Source organism: Bactrocera dorsalis, chromosome 4 (assembly GCF_023373825.1).
Source record: "Bactrocera dorsalis isolate Fly_Bdor chromosome 4, ASM2337382v1, whole genome shotgun sequence".
NCBI lineage: Eukaryota > Metazoa > Arthropoda > Insecta > Diptera > Tephritidae > Bactrocera > Bactrocera dorsalis.
In genome coordinates this window covers 27,743,664-27,763,829 of record NC_064306.1, presented here as the reverse complement: position 1 = coordinate 27,763,829, position 20,166 = coordinate 27,743,664, and the positions used below count along the sequence as shown (strand labels likewise).

General features: G+C 33.7%; 3 protein-coding genes across 4 annotated transcripts in view; all 3 read right to left on the bottom strand.

Moving 5' to 3' along the window:
- Positions 1-5,752, bottom strand: part of LOC105224980 (uncharacterized) — a 99,034-nt gene extending 93,282 nt beyond the window's left edge. The window contains exon 1 of one of the 2 annotated variants that reach the window (XM_019989780.3): positions 5,593-5,752. The gene's annotated coding sequence lies outside the window, so the exon portion shown is untranslated. Of the gene's footprint in view, positions 1-5,568 lie in introns of both variants that reach the window. The other variant, XM_019989781.3, reaches the window with a different exon arrangement.
- An 8,869-nt stretch (positions 5,753-14,621) lies between these two features.
- LOC105224979 (ubiquitin-conjugating enzyme E2 S) lies at positions 14,622-18,143 on the bottom strand. The gene is made up of 5 exons (XM_011203261.4): positions 17,813-18,143; positions 17,430-17,746; positions 17,199-17,346; positions 16,628-16,947; positions 14,622-16,286 (listed from the first exon to the last, which is right to left on the bottom strand). Exons 2-5 carry the CDS (start codon positions 17,436-17,438, stop codon positions 16,146-16,148), a joined length of 618 nt encoding a protein of 205 aa, XP_011201563.1. The 5' UTR covers positions 17,439-17,746; positions 17,813-18,143; the 3' UTR covers positions 14,622-16,145.
- A 394-nt stretch (positions 18,144-18,537) lies between these two features.
- Positions 18,538-19,758, bottom strand: LOC105224978 (uncharacterized). Its single transcript, XM_011203258.4, has one exon. The coding sequence runs from the start codon at positions 19,285-19,287 to the stop codon at positions 18,841-18,843; it is 447 nt and encodes a 148-aa protein (XP_011201560.1). The 5' UTR covers positions 19,288-19,758; the 3' UTR covers positions 18,538-18,840.
- Between the last annotated feature and the right edge of the window lie 408 nt (positions 19,759-20,166).

The following is a 20,166-nucleotide window of genomic DNA, read 5'->3' as shown; positions in this document are numbered from 1 at the left end:
AGCAGTTTTAATAGCTTTTAAGAAATATACATAAAGTTGTAAATAAGTACAACACAACAACAACAAAACTAAATGAAACCATATTCTAACCGCAACAAATTATTAGCAAATGAAAAAGGAGCGCTAAAACAAGCTCGCACTGAAACGAATTCACTAAGCTAAGCGCGTTACGCCCACTCTGCTACCGATTACATACTAAAGCACTAAAAAGCAACAAAAAATGTATACAGCATAGGCGCAAAATAATAATATTAAAAACTAACAACAAGCAAACTCTAAAAATATAAGCATAACCAGTAAGGAAGGGCTAAGTTCGGTTTAACCGAACATTTTATACTCTTGCAAGCCAGGCGAAATAACTTAAGGTGTAAGACATCAACCAGAGGATCGTAATCTAAGCAATTTTATATATACATATACTATACATAACTCATACACTGACTGAAATAAGGTATATTAGAAAAACAAAATCGTTATATGCAGTTGGAGTAGTATCAACCCGATTTTATCTATTTTTACTCATCCCATATACTACTTCAAGGTGGTTCCTAAGTAAACAGGACTTTAAGCAGAAAAAAAAGAATAAATGAATTTTTCGTAAATCAATTTATTTTATTCAATACAGCTTTTTGCACGGTCCAAAAGCATGTCGAACGAGTGTTTTAGCTCTTTGGCCGGTATGGCCACTAGTATGCCGGTGCAAGCTTTTTGAATAGCCTCTACGTCTGCATAACGCTTTCTTTTAATAGGCAAATGCGTTTTTCTGAAAAGGAAGAAGTCACATGGTGTCATATCAGGTGAATACGGGTAGTGGTTAATGGTTAATATGTGATTTTTTGGTCAAATAATCGTCCTTTGAATGTTGGATTCTGAACAATTTTTGGTCGTCAATCAATTTGTGCGGAACAAACCGTACACATACCTTTCCTAAGCCCAAATGTTCGGTAAAAATGCGATAAATCGATGTTTTGGAGACGTTCAATTCCATTTCCATGAATTTCAATGATGATTTCGGCTGATTTTTGATGAATTCAAGCACAGTTTCTATGGAATTTCCGGGGAACACGGATTTTGATTGGGATTGATGTTGATCGTCATTTATGTCCTCACGACCACTTTGAAAACGTTGAAACCACTCGTGCACTCTGCTATGGGATAGGCAATCGTCGCCATAAACTTGTTTCATCAATTGAAACATTTTTGTAAAAGTCTTACCAATTTGAAAATAAAGTTTTGTTCGAAGCTCATTTTCGCACCGATAACACAAACATACTGACACTTAAAACGCAATAACTTCACTTCCAATCGATGAAAATGCCATGAAGACAATCGATAAAGATAGCAGACTAACGCACCAGTCGACATATAGATGGCGCCACCAGGGGCGCTAGATTCAACAAGTCCTGTTTACTTTGGAACCACCTTTTATTTACATTATAGGGTGGTGCCATGACCAATTTTTTTATATTTTTTGCCCACCGGTGTCCCTTGCTGCTGCGATCCCCTCTGCCAAATAAAATATTTATATCTTAATTTAGTGCTTGTTATGGTATTTCATAGATTTTGTGGGCGTGGCAGTTGTTCGATTATGTATGTATATATATATAACCTTATATCTATCTCGTTTAGGTTCAGGTAATACGATGAACAAAACTGTTACACTCTGTAGCAACATGTTGCAAGAGTATAATAAATCACAAGCAACTAAAAAAGTTGGAGGAAAATACACTTAACTCAAACTTAAGCGCCCAACTAATAAATGAATGAACACAAAACTTGCTTTGAGTTGTCGAGTTGTATGAATGACAGTCAAACAATCGAAAAAAACGCAATCAACGCTCGAAAAGGAAACGATCATCGGCTATCCCGTTGTAAGCGTAGAAAATTGGGTCGACAATCAAAAGACAAAAGAAACGAACTCGATTTGGCACACAAGCGAAAAGCAACAATAAAAACCACGCAGAAGAAAAAAAGCTTAACAACTGACTCGCATAAACTGCCAATCAGGCAGCTAGTCAATCAGTGGGCAACAAGCTACCGTCGCTGACCACACGAGCCAACCATACTAATGCGCGCACCGCACGCAACGAATTGACGTACCGCGTGTTGGCGGCGCATGCGCAAGCGCATATGTGGGCTGCCGGCAATGTTAGTGGCGGCGCTCACCCGCGCCAATTTGCAATTTAATGACTGCGTCGCACTGGCTTCAGCGTTCTTCGTTTTTTCACTTAATTGTGTGCTGAACTTCGTCACTCAAGCGCTGGCGGCGCATTACACCGTTACGCAGCGCGTTAAGTGAGTTGAGCGTGCGCGCGTAAATAAGCAGCGTAATTGTTGTGAGCCACTAAAGCTTGCGCGTATTGGATTTGCGCATGCGCGCTGGAAGCAGGTTTGTAACGATGACGACAGCCGCAATCAGCGGCCACTCGATATCTGGCTTGCGCTGGGAGCAAGCAAGCAGCGCGCCGAGCTGTTTTAGTTTTTCTCACATTGGCGCATGCAATTTAATTTACGAATTTGTGCATTTTTCCATTTTTTCGATTCAATTTAAATTTCTTTGCATCAGGCATGCGCTGCGCGGACCACTTTGGTGCGAATATTTTCCAAAACCAAACATGTTATTCAAATTGAGTGCGGTAATTTGGATTTTTGTTTGTTTGTTGTTTTTGTATTGCAGCGAGTTACAAGCGAGTATCGCTGCCAGACGAACAGATGTTTGGAAAAATTGTAATTTTCACGCTTCGGCGCAACCGCCAGTCAATAAACTGCCCGCATTGTACTAGCAACATTGCAACAAAACATTAGAACAACAAAAAAAATGGTCACAAATTGTAATGCAAAATAAAACGCCAATAATAGCTGATGCTCGTTTACACAGGTGCGCGCTCAAAGGGCCGCCGTTACACTTAGTACGCCATACCACGCCCCACACCGCATCGCTCAGCAACACACGCGCATCGTTGCCTGTATTTGGCGACAGCGTTCCACTTGTTGTGCTGCACTTTGCGGCGCGGCGTGCGGTCGGCGGAGGCAATGATGCGAAAAAATCGCGTTAATTGGTTTCACTTTTTTCCAGCGCTCTCTCGGGCGCGTGCAAGCGCTCAAGTTAAACAAGTCGATCGCGACGATTCGATTTCGATTCGATCTGCAGTTTGCCGTTTGACTAAGTTCGTGAGGTTTGCTGTTCGATTGTGTGTTGTTTTTTTCATTCTTGACTCATTACTCATCCGTCAAAGCAGTGCACTATAAGCACACCGAAATGTTGTTGGTTTAAGTGAAAAATTAAAAAAATATAATAAGTGCTCATGTTTTTTTTTTTCACTGTTGTCATATAACTGCTTACATAAGATCGTTGCATGCCTTTTGACATAGTAATTATAATGCTTTAATTGTACTCGACTTTGCAAACTGGAGTGATTACTTGCGCATTGTATACTGTGTATTGTTAATGGAATTGGTTAATAATCGCATCGCAATTTAATTGTAATTTAATGAAATTTCTTGTGCCAATTATTCGATGTAATTAAAAAGCATGAAAAATTCATCACAATTTATTTTTATTAGCCCTTAAAATTTAATTAAATTAAATTTTGAATTAATTTATAATTAAATATATAATTAACGTATAAAAATGTTAATGCAAAATATTAATTAAATAAAAATTTGTTATATTTAATTAATTAAATAAAAATTACCTAATAATTAGAGATTTTAATAATAGTTATAACATATAATAATTTTAATTAATTTAATTTATTTTTAATAATTAAAGTGAAAAAAATTCAGAGAGAATTTTATTCCTGAAATAATTAACATATTAAAATATTAATTAGCCAAAATTTGTTATACTTAATTAATAAAAAAATTTTAACTAATAGTTATTATCTATTATTTTAATTTTTAAGTAAATTTTAATTTAACTTTATTATTTAAAAATTGATTATAATGAAACCTGTTCGTTGATTTTTTAATTATAACTAAATTTATGCTTTGACTTATTAATTTTTTTTTATTTTTTTCGATTTTAATTTTTAATTTTTTTTTAATTTAACTAATTTTTATTTTACTTATAAGCAATTTTTGTACACATTTAAAATATTTTTTTTTTTTTTTTTAATTTGTAAAAGTATAAATCTGTTCGTTTATTTAATTATTTTTTTGGAACAAATATATTTCAATTACATATTTAGAGATTATAAATATTTTTTGCATATTCTATATTATAATTTATTTTAGTTCAAATCTATTAGTTAATGAAGTATAACAAATTTTTATTAATTAGTAATTTCAGTTAAATTTTTATTAAATTCTAGATCTTAATTGTAATTAATTAATTAAAAAAATAAATTTAATTTAATTTTAGTAGTTAATAAAAATTGATTATGTTAAATTTTTGTTGATGTTCAATTACATCGAATACATGGGCATCATTAGCTAAATTATTTTCAATTTGCTTTAATTAATAAAAAAAGTGTTAAATTAAGCATTTTTATAAATTTAATGTAAATAAACTTTAATTATGATTAACTTTTAAATAAAAAATTTACCTTAAACTTTAATTAAGAAAATTAATAATTATAATTAATTTTTTAATTAATATTTAATTTATTTTTTTTTTTAATTAATAAAATGTAATTAATTAAAATTAATTTTTTAATTAATATTTAATTAATTTATTTTTTTAAATTAATAATTTAGATAATTTTTTTCTTATTTAAATATGTTAATTATAATTAACTAATTATAAAAATTAGATTTAATTTAATTTTAATAGTTAATAAAAATTAATTATGATTCATTTTTGCTGCTTTTAATTAAATCGAATAAATGAAATAAACATCAGATTAATTATTTTTTACTTAATTAATAAAAAAATGTTTAATTAATCATATTAACAAATTTAATAAAACTAAATATTAATTATAATTAACTTTTAAATAATAAATTTAACTTAATTTTGATTATTTTTGCAGAAATTTTACTCATTTATGTTATCGAAGTTTATTAAGTTTGATTTTGAATTAATTTATATAAAATATATGAATGTTGTATATTGGTTAATATAATTTATTTCTAATACACTTTTTTTATTATTTTTCTTTCCATTCTTTGTCATAATTTTTTTCTTAACTTAAACTTTTTTGGTTTTCTGCAAGATATTTTAATATAATTTGATTTTACAGTTTATTTTCACTGATTTTTTTTTTTAAGTTTATTTTATCAAATCCACCACTTTAAAAAAATCACAGCATTTATGAGACGCAAATATATGACAGTAGAAATCCGATTCATCACATCCGATCAATCAATAAATCGTTAAAGCAATTCAATAAATAGCTTGGCGATCACATTACATCTTAAAACCAACAAACAAACAACGATTATTGCTAATGTTTTTTACAACAACAAAATGCACAAAAATCGCCAATCCGTTCCAATTAGATTTAGCACTTTGTAAGATTCGCGCGAGAATGGCTAATCATCGCTTGTGAGGTGACAACAAAAAATCACGCAAAAACAAAAACTACATGTGTATTAACAACTAATTTATATATTTAATATACTAACAACAAAAACCACACAACAACACACCGTAAATTCGATATCGATTCGACCAACTAATTCGTATATGGATCTCCACCGGCGGCGACAACAGCAACAACACAACGACTGATCGTATTCGCTGAGATACGCTGTGGTTTCGTGCAGTTCGTACAAGTATCGCGTCACAACTGATCTGTCGATCTACCTGCTTACGATTTTCAAGCGCAAACAATTTGCGGTGTTGCGGTCCATCGGAGTATATTGCTGTCACAATATACACAAGCACACACACACACGCAGAGGTATGCCTGAGCTTTGACTGACGTCGTCCACTACCAGTCGTCGGCCAAGCACACCGCACGTCACGCATTTCCCACCGCCTCAGTGCTGTGCTTCATCCAGCTATTCAAGCGCTCGCTCATATATACACACAAATATGAATGCGAACACACACACACATGCGCAAAGCTTTCCTCCAAAATCACTTTGAAACGGCGACAGCGACGCCATATGAATATCGTTTTGTTTTTACTTTCAGCCTTAACCGTCGCAACAACAACAATAGCGGCAATGCCAATAATATTAAAAACAACAACATTAAGAATAACAACGTTAAAACGCCAACACACGGTGCGTCAAGCAAAACACTGGCGTCCGGCGATTGGGTGCTGCAATACGGCTGATACACGAAAGCGCCAATGTGCGGTTATATTCCCGATTCGAAAAAGTGGGAATTTTCAATGCAAAAATATGTGGATTCTTCAAATAGTCTAAATACGAACATTTGCGCCACCTGCTGGACTTAATTTTGTGGAAATTTTTGGATCAATTCGGAGCATGACCAACGACTTTCAATCATACGGAGTTGATTCACCAAGTTACTATGATAAGGCGAAGCAGTTCTACCAACGAACTCTAGTGGGTTAAGACAAGCAAGGTACCATTACATACTGCTCATTGAAGTAAGCTTGAACCTTTCCTTCCATTCCATTCGGGCCTTAAACTAGTATCTCATCTAAAATGTTTATCTGTATAGACAAACTCATCCGAGGCTGTTTTCTTCAGCGGCAGCGCTGACTAGGTCCTGTTGTTCGGATGGAAGAAAACACTCCAGCTCTTAAGGTACCCGCCTGTTGAAGCAGAGGAATAGGAAGACCTCCACTCCGTTGGAAAGACCAGATAGAGAAGAACCTAGCTACACTTGAAACCTCCAATTGGCGTCAAAACGTAAAGCGCTGTCTACATCAATCTATTAGACTAGTCAACATAAAAAGTGAGGTCAGTGGGTTTTAGTTCAAACAAAATTCTACGAATACATTACTACAAACTAGACAATGTAAGCAACTTTCCGATCATTCTCAAACCTAATATGGCCTGGGGATCTGTAGCTTAAATCAAAGTGCAGATCCCGATGGAAGAAACAGCATCTATTACGATTAGAAAGCAAGAAGGAAAAAACTCTTCACAGGTTTTACATGCAAGGGTTCGATTTTCGTCAATCAGTTTGTAGACAGATATATCTTACCAATAGTGATCCTATATCGACGGTTTCGAAAGCTAAGGATCTTCTTGGGAAAAAATGGACGGGTGAAAAATTTTAGATCGATATCTCGAAAACTGAAGGTCTAATTTGTATACATACGGACAGACAGCCTTGTCCAAAACGACTCCGCCCGCCATGATGATCATTTGTATATACTTTATAAGGTCATTATTCCTTCTGGGGCTTACACACTTAATGGCACCTTAGGTACACCTTGATTTTTAATCGACAAATTGACCGTTCAACAAGTTCAATTCATTGTTCCAAACGGCGGCAAAAATTACAAAATATATTTTTTTGCTTATGGTAGACTTGGGTTGAACTCAGTTGCTGTGTTTTAGATTGAAAAGAAAGCAATAAGTCTGATAGGTCACCACGACACGGCGAAACAGGTTCTGGCATCAGGTTTGCTGACTACACGAGTAGTAGTTACTATGAAAGAGGTGAAGACAAAGTGTCATTTTGGTTGGAATTTATAAGCAAGAGAAAAGCTTTATGAGTACTCGATAGATGCCACCAGTTTTATTGGTACTCTTACATACAATAAAAATCAACATGATTTATTCGTGACTATAAGTCACGATTATACAATGTTGGCTGTCGAAATACCACTGTGAGATTTGAAATATTCCAACTGTCGACGAAACGTATTCTGTAGTTCTTTCCTAATTCAACATCATGCGGCACTTCTTGTTTATAGATAAAGTACTAATTTCTACAGAATTTCAAAATATTTCTTTAAATCTAAGCGATATCTACTAAAAAGAGAAAAAATTGAAAAGTACCTTGTCACCCGCCTGCTAGCCCCTCTCGAATGCGGCATTTCCGGCCACGCCACTGCTGTGTGTGTTGGCTGATCTTCACTGTGGCAGCGTGTTTTTCAAATATGGCAAATCAAGGAGCGAAAAATATTACAAAAGCGAGTTTGAAAGATTTTGACTATTTTGTGTGAGCGCGACGCAATGCTGAGTAATTACTCATTTGTACGTTTGTATGAAAGTCGGTAGGTGCAGAGTAATTTTTTTGCGTTAGCTGTGTGGTTACTTGATTGGATGGGCAAGTTGATCTTGAAAGAACGTGAATTGAAATTTTCTCAACTTGCTTTCTTGTTGGCTTTCTTCCATTCATTCAATGCTGTTTTTTGATTGTTGCTTTCAAAATAATTGCTTGTTGCGATAAAATTTGGATATATCAACTTGATTGTTTTGAGCTTGTTGAAGAAAGAAGGCATAATTGTCAGAGAAAATAAACAAAAATTAAATACGAATTTTTTTAGTTGCCGAAAAGTATATAAATAACACTTTAGGATGTAGAAAAATAGTTACACATTTAAAATGGGTTTTGTACCCTGAACAGAGTATGTTATGAGATGTCGATCTGAGATTTTGCACAAGTCCTCCTTCCTGGAGGGTGCTCATTTGACGGAAATGCCGATATTTGTTATCAATGTGTTGAATATAGTTTGGAGTCTTTTTATTTCCAAAGAACTTTTGTTCAATCCAAATAAATTCTAAACATGCAGATTTCTCCTTATCTGGCATACAATTAGTAAAATGTTGGTCCTTTATTAGATCCCTTATTTAAGGACCTTCTAAATACCAGCTTTAATTTTTTCTGTGCTCAATTACGAAAATATTTTAGTGATATATAATTATTAAAACATTACCAACCCTTGTTTACAGCTTTTAACAACTGTTTTATCAGATCTACAAACTTTATATGAAGATAGAGCCTTTTATCACTTTCACACTACCCTGTACTAAATTTACTCTCAAAGGTGAAGCATTTTTAGTATAGTGTTCTGTCTTGGCTCGGTTACACCATAAGCACATGAAATAGGGGTATATTTGGTATATTTTTCTTGTTGACGCAAAAGAAAATTTACCATTTTAAGATCCACGCATATCAGTCAGTTATGTTTCATAAATTTTATTTTCTCTATAACCAAGGTTACCGTGAGATATTCCTCTTTAGCTTTTGTTGAAAGTACAGGCCATTTTACTTCCATTATGTTATGTAAGAGCTCACACTGAAGACTGCGTTTCGACGAATCTATAAATAGACGGCAATTTCTTGGATCACAGTTTGTTAACCCCATTTCAGCCATAAAACCTTGAATATTTTTGCAAAATGCAAAATCATCGTAAAAAAGGCAGCAGATGCTTTCTTCGTGTACGGTAAACTGATACTTTAGTCTCTGAAGTTTTGAGATGTCTTACTTTAAATTGTGAAATCGTCGACTTTAGTATTGATCTGTTAAGTCGAAGAGATCGAAATCCAAATCGTTGTCCTCTGACTCCGACTCCTCCTTTTTGACTTCTTCCTTCTTTTCGGCAGCTGCGCTAGCGGCATTCGTGAAGCAAGTAGTTCTGATACTTTCTTTGAATGACCAAGATCTGTTAACAACTCCTCTAGGTTATTTTGTTTGAATAGTCGAGGTTCTCCTACTCTGGAGAAAAAAGTTGCTGTCCTCATTATCATTGTCTGAGCGAACTTGTGGTGTAAAATTTGAAGTTTGATAAAGTTGCGTATCCGCCACAGGTCCTTTGCTAGTATTTGGGATTGGCCTAATAGCTGAATTTTAATCAGGGTAAGTGTATTTGGTACGACTTTGAGGTTTATTCCAGTAATACTCACAACACACATGTATACTCATATAACAATCACCGTGATGACTAGTGAGTTCACGTCAAATCGTAGGACTTTCGAACTTTAAAGTTGATCATTTTTTATTAATCCATAAACGCAATAATATTACGCAACCATCACATACAAAATTTGGTATCCAAGGCTTACAAAACCCTTGCAATGGCCGAGTAACGATATTTCAAGAGTTACCTGTATCACTAAAACTAAATCTACTAGAAACTGAGGGTAGATTTGAAAACAACAAAGTCAAATTAGTAAGCAACATTTTATAAACTTCATAAAACAAAAAAGTTAAATTTTACCAGTTTTATTGTTCAAGGCAGGGACAAAATATCTGAAGAAATTTTCAAGATCGGAACACTATAGCATCTGGCTGCGATACAAATCGACCAATCAATCTGCAATGAAAATCAAGATAAAGATCTTTTTATAACCCTTTTTGCTATAAGAAATAAACTGGTGAGGGTTTTTATAGCATCGGCGCAGCCGAAGTAAACGTTTTTGCTTGTTCTTTTTTTCTTTAATTTTTATTAATGCTGTATATTTCTCTTCCCAAAAAGTTCTTTTGTTACATAATGAGTTTAAAGCACAATGCCAGGTATTTTAAACTCAATGTAAAAGTGTGTATGTGTGTGTGACAAGTTTGCAGCGTACTTCCTTCTCACCTCAAAAGTCTGCTTTGATGATATGACACACACATAAGTGTGTATGTATGTATGCATGTATGTTTGCATATCATTAATTTTTGTTGCATTGGGCGCGAGTCAATTTATACTGACTTCAATATGTGTATGTATGTACATATGTATGTTTTTTTCGCAAAAAGTCGCAAACTAACGATTCTAATCCATTGTGGCGCGAGTCCCGCACGCCCCGCCTATTAACATATGAAAAGTCAGCGCTGCAAAGAATTGCTGAGTGACATGGTGACGCTGTTGCAAGTCAAGTGTTGTAGTTGCTACGCTTTTGTGAGCCTACATAAAGAAATTAAAAAAAAAAAGTAATAATAGAAACACATAAAAAATGACACAATATGTGTAAACCCACATATAGTGTGTAAAAATTGTTGTTGTTTTTATAGTTTTTTTTTAGTTTTTCTGACAAGCAATTCGCATAATTAATACTTACATATTCATTGATGTATGCATAAATGACTGCAAGTCTGTGTATAGTATGTATTAGGGTGCATCAAAAAAAAATTTTGAATTTCTTTTTTCAACTCTTACCCCTTCAAATGTTAGTGCTAGACCCAAAAAATTCTCTCTCAAGCCAAGCGCTATAGTTTAACTCTAAGGGGTCGCTATTTTTTTTTTTAGGTTCCCATTCATTTAATTAACATAAGAATCTTCGTTCCTTCATTCATTGGTAAGAGTTGAAAAAAAAAATTGAAAATTTTTTTTGAGCACCCTAGTATGTATGCATGTATGCAGATGTGCATGTACTTTAGGAAAGAAATAGCCAATGTTGACTTTGGCGTTGACCAGCTGTGGGGCGACAATTACGGCATTGGTAATTAACATATTGGAAAAGTAATGCAACGCGTAAATTTTCACTTTTGACACAAAATAATATTTTGTAATATGAGTGCAATTTCAATATACATATATGTATGTATATACATATTGTATGTATGTACATATGTGTTTATATGCATGGATATTAATGCAAAGTAAGTCTATTTAGAATGCAATTTAAAGTGTGTTTGGCTACTAAAGTAAATAAGAAATAAGCGAAGAAAAGAGCATAACATAATAACAAAAATTTTTAATATGCAAATAAAATTATTATCAAACAAATAAGCAAAATATGAGCAACAACAATAATGTAAAAATAAAAAGAAAACAAAAAAATTACAATAAAGAAAATTAAATGAAAATAAAATAAAATATATAAAAAAATGTACTGAAATATATAAAAAGTATTTAAAAAAAGTAAAAAAAAAATAAATAAAAATAATACATACTTGTACATATGTATAGGTATCTAATTGTATATACATACATAAAAAATAGTGAAACAAAGTAAAATAAATAAAAACAAAAATAAATAATTTAATTTAAAAAAATTTTATTGTTAACCATAATTAGTTATGTGAAACTAAAGAAATTTCCAAATATGTATGTATGTACATATGCAGCCAGCTATTATCCAGTTTCGAAAAGCAAAGATGAGAACACAGACCTCTAGAGAACTGCGTACAAAATTTGCATGTCAAAGTTCAAAAATAAGTCCCACAGCTCTAATAGACATCCTTTATGAGAAGAATAGTCAGGCCATCATACCTTATCTCATACGCTAGCCACGAAACAAAGATGCCGAACCACTTTTGGTGATCACTGAAGATGATACATTGACCATAGCTAAAATAATTAAAAATAACACAGCGTCTGGATTAGATGGCATTCCCAATAGAGCCCTTAAGAGAGGCATGCTTATAAAACTCAGTTTGTTTGTAAAATAGTATAACGCGTGTATACTAGAAGTGTTCCCCGAACCGTGGGAGATACATTACAGCCTGAGCTGAAGTACCTGGGATTAAAATTGTATTCCAAATTAAAATTTAAGAAACACCTGAGGATAAAGCAAACAAAATATATAATCCTCTATCAAGAATGATTACCAATAGCGTCTGCGTGCGTTTTACCAACGTTTTTTAATAGCAAAAGCAATGAATTCTGTGATATTGTATGCAGCACCAACAGACACTGGACAAAAAATCATACGCAAGACCAATAAAAGCGGGGTATAGCCTTTCTGCAATCCGAGTAATAAGTGCTTTCAGAACGACATCAAACGATACTGCTGAAGTATATACTAGCCAGCATGTCGCCTATTGATATCCAGGGGTAGGAATTCGCGCGTAAGATGGAAAAAAGCAGAGAGAACCTAAAGACTTGCAATGTGGCAGCTATGGCAAACCTCATCCAAAAGACGATGGGCCCACAGACTGAACCCAGACTTTCATTCGCGGATAGACAGATGACATGGGAACTTGGATTTCCACCTAAAACAAAAACTGAGCGACTTAAAACATGCGAGAATTATTAAAAATTTAAAGAAGCGAAGATAAAAAATATGACTAATAAAAAAATTAATTGACTGACGACCAAAAATTGGTCAGAATCCAACATTCGAATCGACGCTTTTGACCAAAAATCACCTTTTAACCATTAACCACTCCCCATAGTGAAGCAGAAGGAAACTATTTTGAATAAAATAAATTGATTTTGCCGAAAGAACCATTTGTTCAGTTTTTTTAGGTCCTGTTTACTTTGGAATGCACCTTCCAGTAGTATATGGAAGTTGGGGTAGTATCGACCAAAATTTATCTTTTTTTCCTAATATTACAAACTGTTAACATGTCACATACTGAAAAACTAATAATATATAGTGAAGTCAGTCGATGTTCGAAAATCCTGATATTAGTCATATAGGGGCTAGATCAAGTTTTTGCTCAAATGTAACTATTTTCGACCAATAGCAAATTATAGGTAGCGGGGTCCAAATATTCGGTACCTAGTGGCTTGCAGTTTTTGTTGGATTTGAAAAATTTTTGCTCATAAGGTGGCATACACTAAAGGCATTATTCGTGCAAAGTTTTATTCTGTTATATTGATTACTTCTTGATTTGTGTATTGGAAAGTTAAAGAATCAGATTGCATTTAAAAATGTGCTATATGGGAAGTAGATGTGGTTGTTGTCCGATTTCGTCTAGTTTCTTACTCTGACATAGAAATAAGAGAAGAGTGCACTCAATTTAGTCGAAATCGGTCGAGTGGGACTCGGGTTTTGTGATTTCACCAAAAAGAGTTAGGTGCCATGCCCATTGTCCAAGTTTCACACCGGCTCCATTAATGCCCTTTGTTACCATCTCGGGATGATATTGAATGTCTCTGGTTTATTTACTTATTGATTTATTGTGCTTTTAGAAGTTTTTAACAATAGGGAGTTTGCAGAGTTATTATCCGATTTTATCCATCACACTGTCGTTAGGAGTTTGCGCTACGCGAATTTGGTTGTTGTAGCGCTAGTAGTTTAGGAGATATGTATGTACATATGTTAAACTTATTAGAGGGCGGGACCACGTCCACTTTTTCAAACGTTTTTCTTACAGTTTTTCCTTGCCACTGCGAACACCTATACCAAGTTAGAGTTTTTATCTTAATTTAGTACTTAGTTATGGTAGTTTATATTTTTTCGATTACGGGCGTTTTGTGGGCGTGGCGGTGACCTGGTTGCGCTCAGCTACGAACTCGTCCTCACTTTTTTGTAGATTAACAAGTGTACCAAGTTTCATTATATCTCAATTTGCGCCCAAGTTACAGCTTGAACGAACGGACGGACAGCAGTCACCCATATTTCAACTCGTCCCGACATCCTGCTCATTTTTATATGTGTATACAGGTGATATAAACAACTGTTAGGTTAAACTATTATACTCTGCACCATACATGTTGCAAGGGTATAAAAAGAAAAGCATAAAATTGTTAATTAGCGCGACAAAAGAGTAAAATAATTTTGCTTAAGCGGAAATGGCTATATTTAGTAACATCAGTAAGTTTAATTTAATTTTAAAAACCAAAACTTAAAAAATAAAATGCTTAAAAACCAAGCACTTAAATTAAGCGTATATTGAATGGCTAAGAAAACGTAAAATGCAAATTAGTATTTCCAAAGTAGAAATGAAATCATAAAAAATATTACAAACAATGTGCGTTGCGTACCTTGTCACGCCCACATAAGTACATAGTTCGCAAACGAGACATTAAATCATAACCACATGCCGCTGCGACGAACTTCCTACATCACTCAGCCATTATGCATGAATTGTAACAAATTCCAACACTCAATGTCCATCAGAATCAAAATTATAAGAACATTATAATTGACATTTTACATTTTTTTGTTTGCACAATTGCTTTTCTTTTATTTCAGACTACTACACGCTAAAAATGGTACACGGGAAGGTGTTCGATAGGCGATTCTCATTGTTGTTGCTTTGTTTTTTGTTCACTCTCAGTATATGTATATCAGTTTTAATGCATGAGCGGTTAATACAATATATTTATATGTAGTAAGTAATATGTATGTATGTATGCATGTATGTATTTAACCAACGTGTGCATGCAATAAGTGTGTGGGTGTTGTGGATGGCGATTTGTGGCGAGTATGAGTTTGAAGGAAAATGTTAGCAGTTTTTTTGCTTTGAACACAAGTGCGCTTAAATGCTGCAAAATACAAAGCGCACATACACACAAAAATACAAAAAAAACTGTGTGTATGTTTCTACACACATTCATAAATCATAAATATTTTTGTATGTGAGTACGCATAATGCTAAACATTTCGCGCTTTTGCTATATAAATGAAATTGTGTAGCCATTGAACCGTTCTGTAAGATATATATATGTACATATGTATTAGCGAGTCCGTTCTTCTTCAAGTTAATTTTTATTTCATTTTATTAATATGCAAAATTTAAAATGATTTAATTTTTCTTTCTTGAACCATCAGAGAGCGTCGAGAAACTTGGCTCATAACGAACACCCTAATACATACATATGTATATGTTTGCACCTGGTGTGCATGTTTCCATAAGGCGCACAAGTATAAAATTAGTTTTGGTTTTCTCTATTTTTTTTTTGTTTCTAAGAGTTTATAAATATGCAATTAGAACAATACATTAGGTAAATTAATGCTAAATAAAACTTAGTATTATATTACATAGTATTTAGTTTCTTCTCTTTTATAACAATTATTATACTATCCTGACTAATTTCAAAGGAGAAAGCTAAGAAGAATTACACAAAATTATATTTAAATATTTATCGAACATGGCTCAATTAAGAAAAGTGTATATACTTATGTGTGTGTCTTGTTTATGTGATGCCTACGGTATCGTGTCCAAATTAATTCATTAATAAAACATAAAGCTATTGTAATGATAATCCATTCCATTTAAAATGTGCCAAATTAAAGAAATAAAAGAAATGCACATGTCTACTGTTATTCCAGCAACAGACGAAACTTGTAGCATATGTATAAATAGCGTACATAGTGAATATACCGTTTCACACTGATTTCTTTTTTTTTTATAACATGTGTGGAGTGATTTTTTGTGTTGTTAGTTAGAGCTGTGGTTAGAGCTGTACTGCTCTCCTCTGCATTCTTTAACACTGTTATTATTATTATGTTTCTGTTGTTATAATTATTATTGCAATTGGGTATTAATTATAATTGCTAATGCTGCTCCTGTTGCCGTTGCTTCTGTACTTGCATTTGCCACTTAATGCTTCTTGGATGTTTTGGCTTAGTTTGCTTTTGTTAATTTTTTTAAGAATTGAACGCTAAGGTGACTTGTTGTGTTACCGCCCTTTGGTAAAGGCTCAATACATATACAACTACCGCCTCATAACCGCTTCAACATACGTTTCTTCTCTTTGATTAGCTTTTCTTTTTTCTTGTCCTGCAGTTTTTTGTCGACAGCATGTTTTTTAGAGGAGGGACCATCATCATCTTTCGCGTCACCACTGGCGGCACCTTTTGCGGGCTATAAAATGGAAGAAAAGTATTACTATTTTATGTTTATATGTATGTATATGTTTAAGGGATTATTGGTTTTGAAATATCAAAAAATCGTATACTATGACATGACTAACAACACGGGAAAGGACGGTACTGAAATATTTTTAAATGCTGTATGAACACACGCTTCTAAGAGACTCAGGTTCGATGTTCCCTCGATCAGGACAAAAGCCATCCAAACATTTTTTTACGCTAAAACAAAAAAATCATCACATCTATACGTAGTAGGCCCGCGTACATTTCCCAAGAGTCTTTCAACAATTGATTTTTATATCCATAGTTTTAATACACGAGCTAAATACCAACCTGCGCATGAATTTCCGTCATCATTTTTGCACGCTGCGAGTAATCATCATAACGCTCCAGTAGCAGTTTACCAGCTTCTTCGTTTAGCGCAGATTCAGCATTTGGTACAATAAGAAGGCATTTTATGGTGAGCAATATATGTTTAATACCCAAATCAGGTTTCCAATCCTTCTTTAATGTGTTTACGCAAATTTCACCATTAGCCGCCACATTTGGATGAAAAATTTTTGTAAGGAAAAAGGCTTTTGGCGGTGATTGCGGAAAATCTTTTCCGAGTGTTAGCTTAACACGAAAAACGCCACCAGCGTATGGGGTTCCAGCTACAACGAATATAAAATAGTATTACAACTATATAAAGAAAAACGTTAAAAAATTTAAGCCTATATTTATCACATATGCACGCATTCCAAGAAACTTTGCGACAAGGCCAAACGACATGCGTATCAAGGGCAGTTTGCATTGATTTTTCTTATTTGTCACGTTTTTTTACAAAAAGCATGCATTGCATTGCAAGGGAGTCACCGAAACTAGTATTTGTTTGTATGCAATGCACATATGAACATATACTTACCAGGACCTTCGATTAACGCTTGAATGTCAGTTACATCAGCGTCATTTATTTGTATTTTGATGCCCTCTAATGGTGTTTCGCTCATCTGCTGCATTTCCTTCATTACTTGACGAATTGTCTGTGGTGACAGATTTTCCACATTTGATATCTGTAGCATAGAAATATGAAAAATAAAAGTTGTATATATAATTTGCATAAGACAATCAACTTGTAGCTTTAAGGTGTACTTACCGAACTCATGGTTATGACTTTCGATTTCTGTAAATGTTGTGTCTACTAATGCTACGTATGCTGTGTGATGCTGTCGATGCTCTTACTTTCCACTTGCTTTTGTTTTGCTCTTGTGTTTTATTTGTTGGTTCGTCTTGTGCAACTCAACTAGCTGACAATACAAATTTTCCTATGTACGGATATTTGTGCGTCTATCGCTTTTTTGGTTACCCTTTACCTTGAGCACTATCGCTTTCAGCACCCACAACAGCACACAAAAGTTTTCAATACAAATCAAACTTGCGCCGTGTAAAAAGCGTCACTTTGGATCGGCACGTCTTTGGAAATGGAAAATGTATGCGTATTTTCTTTTTGTGTTCCTTCAATTTTCCCACTACACTTACTTTTGCGATGGCGTCGCTTGTTATTAATGTTTCACTCACACACTTCTTTGTAGCAAATTTTCTGCTGCACTTCAATGTGTACTTTAGCGGGCTTTCTAAACACAATTTATTTGAGTTTATGTTTTTAAGATTCTGCCTCTTTTGAAGTTGTTCAAAAAATTTCACTCGACTTACTAGAATTTTACAGTTTTCGAACAAAACTCCCAAAAAGAAAATGTCAATTGGCGAAACAAACTTTTCCCACTCGACGGGAACAGTGTTGCGATGAGTGCTTTCGTAAACTGTACGATTGCCGATGTTGTATTGCTAATGGAAAGTATTAATTCAAATTTTTAATTATTTTTCTGCAATAAAAGCATATATTTTAGCTGAAAAATATTAATGTGCAATTCTGGCCAAAAAAATTTGTTAATTTAAAAGCCCACCACGTGCACAAAAGCAAGCGATTTATATTTAACTATTAAAATTCTAATTGGAATATTTGATAACTTTACATGCAACACTGCGTGCTTATGAAACGCAGCTAGTCTCCATTGTACCGGTAGGGGTCGCGAATGTTGTTTTAATGTTTAACGGCGGGATGAAAGTCTGGAAAATTCGATTAATTAACTTGAAAATGTAATAAATTTCTATTTTATAATATTTTAAATATGTTTGAAGTGCATTAAACAGTCAAAAAGTATTGTAGAGTATGTACAACTAACTGTAAAATGAGTTCATTGGTTTAGTTTTCAAAATGAAAGTGTTTAGTGTTTGTGGCTTAGCATACAAAGTGGTTTGTACGCTTGTACAAAATTGGTTTCCTATATCCGCCACTGCAAAACTCAAGCTTCCGTAAGAAATACGCTACGGGATTGTGCTTCAACTATTAGACGTATATGTATAACTGGTATGTAAACAAGAAAGGTTTTATTAACTTCATTCAATCAATATAAAATTTATTTATATATTTACCAAAAATGTGTATGTAGTATTATATTATTATTATGTATAGAAATCCATTTTAATTCCAATTTATTGCAAATTTTTTAAAATTGGAAACTCCGATTCCGCAATTGCCTAAAGAAGTTGATTTTTCTTCGTGACTCTGAGATATTAAAAACTTTGTCGTCCATAAACTTTGTATCCACCCAAGGCACCATTTCAAAATCGTTCACGGTTCTACGGTTGAAAAGTGGATCCGGTGATTCTACATCATGTACGTTTTTCGGCTTGCACTTCGATGGCAATGGTTCCACATAGTCACGTTTGTAGGTTGAAACACTCTGAAATTCTTTAGGCTTATCGAAGTGCAGCAAATCAAAGCGGAAGTCGTTCATGGGATAGGATTGAAAGTTGAGTTGCTTTCTGGCGATGATGCGTATGTTTGATGTCGCTTTTCGTCCGGCCTCAAGCATTTCATGTGTAACAGATTTTGGTGTTGGTATATTAGCATCATAGCTCATCCACTCGCCGGTGGGACGACATTTATACATTTTTGTTATATTTGAAACAAAAATAATAGAAAATATGTTGATTGATAGCTTATTCGTACAAAATGTATTTGAAACAAAACAAATTTAAAAATATGCTATGTTATCGAATAATTATTATTTACCATATCGGTATTTTCAATTTGTTGTTATAGGGTGTGTGATAAAATTATAACAGTTGAACATTCATAAAAAATATATCGAAACAGAAAAGTTACGGAAAGAAAGACAAAATAAATCGCGATATTTAATTTTCACGCAAAAGACTGCCTTTTAGTTTTCAAAACCATCAAACCCGTAGACTTTGATAGGTTTTGTCAAAAACGCAAACATAACCTTTCGATGTGTAACTACATTTTGATTTTATACTCCGAACAAGGTAAAATAGTCTTGCCACGAAGGTTATGACACTCAGAAGGAAACGTCGGTTTCTTCTGTTTGTATATACGTGAACTATTCCTTCAGTTCTGAAGATATCGATCTGAAATTTTGCATATATCATAAAGAAATTCATAGTAGACGTTTCTCACTAAGCACCTGCATACTATATATACATATCTCACTCATTTTGCGAACCCTTCGTTGCCACCGAATTCAGAAAAAGATGAAGAAAACACCTCAAATTTCAATACAAGAGTGCATGATTTGATTTTTTAATAGCAGCGCACTCAGCTACATACAAGAGCTCAAGCAAATTAATAATACCGTAATCATAAAAGACAACCGAAGTGAGGGAAATATAAACAAATCGGTTAAAAATCAACACACACATCATAAACAAAAGTGTGAGTAATTGCAAAAATTATAATTACGTTCATTATGACAGCGATAATGGCTGTGCGCCACGCGGTAATAACGGTAAGAAATCAATGTTAACTAAAT

Excerpts from the sequence above, each read along its gene's own strand:
- LOC105224979 (XM_011203261.4), bottom strand. Across the intron at positions 16,948-17,198 it reads AGCGTTAATCGAAGGTCCTG|CTGGAACCCCATACGCTGGT; the intron begins GTAAGTATATGT and ends TATTCGTTGTAG. Across the intron at positions 16,287-16,627 it reads TGACGGAAATTCATGCGCAG|CCCGCAAAAGGTGCCGCCAG; the intron begins GTTGGTATTTAG and ends TCCATTTTATAG.
- LOC105224978 (XM_011203258.4), bottom strand. The coding sequence starts at position 19,287 with ATGTATAAATGTCGTCCCACCGGCGAGTGGATGAGCTATGATGCTAAT.